General features: G+C 33.3%; 1 protein-coding gene across 1 annotated transcript; it reads left to right on the plus strand.

The window, feature by feature from the left end:
* The first annotated feature begins 1231 nt into the window (after positions 1-1231).
* LOC102629132 (ran-binding protein 1 homolog b-like) lies at positions 1232-3891 on the plus strand. The gene is made up of 4 exons (XM_006488489.4): positions 1232-1613; positions 1714-1865; positions 1958-2083; positions 3243-3891. The coding sequence occupies exons 1-4, from the start codon at positions 1465-1467 to the stop codon at positions 3497-3499; spliced, it is 684 nt and encodes a 227-aa protein (XP_006488552.2). The 5' UTR covers positions 1232-1464; the 3' UTR covers positions 3500-3891.
* Positions 3892-4911: the final 1020 nt, after the last annotated feature.

Below are 4911 nucleotides of genomic sequence, written 5' to 3' on the forward strand. Positions count from 1 at the left end.
TAGTAAAGTTATAAATGGGAGATACTTGTGTTTATAAGAAGGGTAGTTCACTCCATTCAATAGGCTAGTCTTTTGGATTGAATACTTAAAAATCTTAGACCCAACCCCCAACATTACTTTAATTACATTTTTTCTCTACTTAAATAATAACAATTATAATATTTTAACCAAAACACATCAATTTAAGTAGTTTTCATAAACAAAATTTCGGGTTAAATACCGGTTTTGTTAATTAAATTTGGCACACTCAATGAAATTATAGCATAACACCTTTTCGAAAAAAGGTGAGGAGGATAACATTAAAAACGGAGCCTAAACCAAGTTAAACTCGTTAATTCTGTCGTTAAAAAACATTCTACATTAGAACTTTGGCATCATAAATTGGACTTGTTTTGGGGGGAAGGTGTCGTATCATGAAGCCCAAGAGGTACAAAATGCTAGTGTGTTTAATAAATGGGCCTGGAGTCCAAAAATGCAAACTGGCCATAATTGCATCATTTATTATTATCGTTCGTTGATTAATGCGTATTATATTATCACAAATAAAAATGTACAACTAGAGCCATTAAAATTTGACACATCTTAATAGTTCAATATAAATATGATATGAATAAATGAGTATGAATTGTTAAATTTGACACGATTATTAAATAGATTGAATATGGGTTGACACGATTTTTTTTCCAAATTAAGTTAAGGTTAAAGATCTCCACTTATTTATCTTGATCAATGATACAATTATATTTTCTAATATAAATTAATTTGTAGGTTTTTGTCATCAAAAATTAAATATTAGACATTATTCTTTTTTTTTTTTGTTGAAGAATGAACATATATGTGGTGCTTCATTTATAAAATTTTAAATAGATTTATAACTTTAATAATGTAAATATATAAAATATTAGTTGACATATATATTTTATACTGTCAATATATAATATTATTTACATATATAATTAAAATTTTAATATTGTACATCTATAATATTTTGATAGATATCTATATTTTATAATATTGATAAATTATATATGTGGGAATATTTTATATAAATTTTATTAAATATATTAATATATAATTACTAATTAGTTCTGTTTGGAGGTAGCTACTAAATTATACGAGGCTAAACTTGTACTTCCATTCCTTACGGAACAAAAGTGAAATAAAATATCATTTAATCTCAGCCGTTCAATATCGACCGTCCGATCCTCTACCCTTTTTATATCTAACCTTTCGACTCTTGCCTCATCTCCGTCTCCGTGGCCTATTTCTTTTCCAGTTAGGGTTTTGGGCTGCTTGCTTTCCTTCGTTTTGGTTAATAAGATCTTTTCTAGGGTTTTTATCTGCTCGTATTTTTCGAAATTCATTTCAGATTCAGTTACCCTCGCGCTGTCAGCCCCCATAGTCACAGTCACCGATCGGTCGCACACAAACGAATCTCCCGGCACAGGAAAGAAATCAGAAGCAATGGCAAGCACCACCGAGGGTGATCACAGAGAGGAGGAGGTCCCACACAATGAGGACGAGGACACCGGAGCTCAGGTTGCCCCCATCGTGAAACTTGAGGAAGTCGCCGTCACCACTGGCGAAGAGGACGAAGATGCCATACTAGATCTGTAAGTACTTGTTTTTGTATATTATTGGCTAGATCCGATTGTTGTTTGCTGCTTTTAGGGTTTTTTTTTTTTTAATTTGTAATTTTTCCTCCTTTTGTAGGAAGGCAAAGCTGTACCGTTTTGATAAGGACGGGAATCAGTGGAAAGAGAGAGGCGCCGGTACTGTTAAGTTGTTGAAACATAAAGTGACCGGCAAAGTTCGCCTCGTTATGAGGCAATCTAAGACTCTCAAGATCTGCGCCAATCATCTCGGTTCGTTATTTATTTTTAATTATTTCTGTTAAATTTGTATTCTATTTGTTGAATAATAATATAAATAAATGAAACTTTTTTTTGCTGAACAGTATTGCCGATGATGTCCGTGCAAGAGCACGCTGGAAATGATAAGTCGTGCGTGTGGCATGCTGCTGACTATGCTGATGGTGAATTGAAGGATGAGCTTTTCTGCATCAGATTTGGATCCGTTGAGAGTGAGTATTTCTTTTCCTTTATTGATTCAAGTAAATTAAATCATGTAACTAGTGTTTTGAGATTAATTACTGAATACCTTTGGCTTTTTTTAGATTAGTAATTAGTTCAATTCTTTCAGTTAAATCATTGTGACTTGCAAGCTTGAAACCAATTGTGTATTGTGTTTGAACTATTTTTACTGCAAAGAGTTTATGGGATAGCTAATCAACAAAATGCTGTTGGGATTTATAAAGTTACCTAATGTTTTCATTCGTTTAGGTCATCAACTAATGTTTTGTTTTCTCTGTTAGACTACTCCCACTGTTATTATTATTATTATCATCTTTATGGTTGTGGTTAAAAGGAATACTATATCTAAAGTCCGGATCGCAATTGAGATTGTTAAATGTATGAGTCCTACTGGGAAATCTGTAATCCAGAAAGCCTTTTTAAGATTGCTTAGCGTCTGGGTCTGAGGTTGAGGTGCCTTGTATGGTTCTGTGGCTCATAGATATTGCAGTTTGCCACTATTATCTTTCTTGTATCCAAATTAAAGATAACTTAAACATGTGTTCTTACATGTCTGTCGACATTTTTATAGTTTAATATTTATTCTGTCATTCGGTGGGACTACTTTTTATCATTTCAATTGGGATGCTTTGGTTAGGTTTTGTGTGAATTGGAATTTTGATTACTGTTGATCATTACACCATGTCTCTGAACTGAATCAATTTTCTTGATGGCGTTATTAAAATTTTGGGAATGTTGGATTTATTTCTCTAGTTTGATAATCAGAATTTCAGTGGGAGGTTTTACTTATTATCTTATTTTTTGCCTTTCTCTTTCTCTCTGCGGTCTTTCTTGTGTCAATCTTATTGATCTTTATTGCTTGAGAAAGCAATTGGTAGCAATTTTTGAATATACTTCTGATAAATTTTGCAGAATTTATTTCTGGAAGAAAGATATATATATTTTAGTAAGATATATATTTTTAGTGCTCATGTGAAAATGTTCTCCACACTCTAGACAGCATTAGGTTGGTTATATTTTGTTCTCATCTGTGGTGAAGTTCCGTCACAGTATAGTTGGATGGTATATTTTATAATAATAGTTGTTTCACCTCAATTGTCATTTTCTGTTTTTTTAATTATCTGTTACATAATGTGCTTTTTGATTCAGATTGCAAAAGCTTTATGGAAATGGTTCATGAAGTTGCTGAATCCCAAAAAAAGAAAGAGGAGAACAAAGATGCATCTGCAACTGCTGGTCTTCTTGAGAAATTGAGTGTTGAAGAAAATAAAACTGAAGACAAATCTAGGGCAGAGGAGGAGGTGCCCAAAGAGGAGAAGGAGGAGGAGGTGCCCAAAGAGGAGAAGAAGGAATCCAAGAGTGAAGAAGCAGAGAAGAAACCTGAGGAGCCTGCTTCCTCAACATAGAGGACTGGGTTTGTTTTATCACCATATGCTTGGCAATGTGAAGAGGTTTGTTAGTCGACCTTGGTTCTCATCCATGTCTTGGCGTATAAATCTGGTGGAAATTTTGAACCAATTTATGGGCTGTAGTGGTTTGGGTCTGTGTCCAGTTTGAGTCTGTCGACAAGTGGTCAAGCTCAGGTCATGTTTGCATGTTGGGGGTTGTGTTTTTGTAGTTGGTATTCTCAGAGAGTTAAGTTAGGGCTTTTCCAAAATATATTACTGTTTATTGGTGCAAGTCCCTGATCATATATTGCTTAAGGTTTTCTTGAAAAAAACAAAAAAAATAACTTTCACAGGGTCTTTGTTGAGATATACTTTTTCTGCAATTCAAGAGTTTGGATTTATTATTTTAATGTTATATGATCAGAAATTGAGTGCTGTTGACTGTTCTTTTGAATGTCAATTCTGACTGCTTTTTCTTAGGGTGTTGTTGAGTTACCTGATAATGTAACTTACATTAACCCAATAGGTGTATTTAGTGACCTAAAAAGTAGTTTAGTTGATTCTACTTTTAGGTCACTAATTACAATTTCATAGTAAGTTACATTATAATATACTTTGTTTTTCATCAATCATTTAGTCATAATCTTAATGAGTTGGACACTTGGACATTGTATTTGCTGCATACGCATGGAAATTGATAATTTAAATTTTGTTTTTGAAGATTAAACATGTTATTATAATGTATTTGAAAATTTTCTTTTACGAATGTCCCCCAGGAGAGAATATCTCTAACTTATACATGCTGTGTTTTTGAATCCGATAAATATAATTACATCAACAGAAAATGGTAAGTGGATAAAAAGATGACAAAATCATTTGTCTTTTTGTGAATTTTTGAATTTTTTTAAAAAATAATCTTTAAAAGAATTTTTTATCACAACTTAAACACAACAGTGATATCACTCCCAATTGATATATGGATGCACAAATCATATGGAAGCTCGTAGATAGCTTTCTGGGAAAAAGGGTCAGCAAATGGCGATAGCCATGTGTCTACTAGCATGGCAAGACGCCAAGACTAGAGGGGATGGCTGCCCAACCTTGTCGTTAAGATGGGTCGTCCCCATCATCCAACTGATATTGTTCATCTTTGTTAAAATTGACACAAGGAGATCATTTAAGCTTAGACATGGGTTCCACAATGAGCCCATCAACCAGTCAAGGCGACCTACCTGGGTTTGAACTTCAATCAAATCAATATTCCTTTGCTTCTAACTAGTTTTACGACTAATGCACATGTGTGTTCACATAATAATATTAGTGGCTCTAGTTCTTCATCTAACATTTCATGTTAGTTCTCAACTGCAAATATTGAAGTTGGGTTGATTATTTCTCGATAGAAGTGACACGAAAATCGAAATTGACGTGCA

Source organism: Citrus sinensis, chromosome 8 (assembly GCF_022201045.2).
Source record: "Citrus sinensis cultivar Valencia sweet orange chromosome 8, DVS_A1.0, whole genome shotgun sequence".
Lineage (NCBI taxonomy): Eukaryota > Viridiplantae > Streptophyta > Magnoliopsida > Sapindales > Rutaceae > Citrus > Citrus sinensis.

Coding starts and splice junctions, on each gene's coding strand:
- LOC102629132 (XM_006488489.4), top strand. CDS start 1,465: ATGGCAAGCACCACCGAGGGTGATCACAGAGAGGAGGAGGTCCCACAC. Junction 1,866..1,957: donor GATCTGCGCCAATCATCTCG/GTTCGTTATTTA, acceptor TTTGCTGAACAG/TATTGCCGATGATGTCCGTG. Junction 2,084..3,242: donor CAGATTTGGATCCGTTGAGA/GTGAGTATTTCT, acceptor TTTTTGATTCAG/ATTGCAAAAGCTTTATGGAA.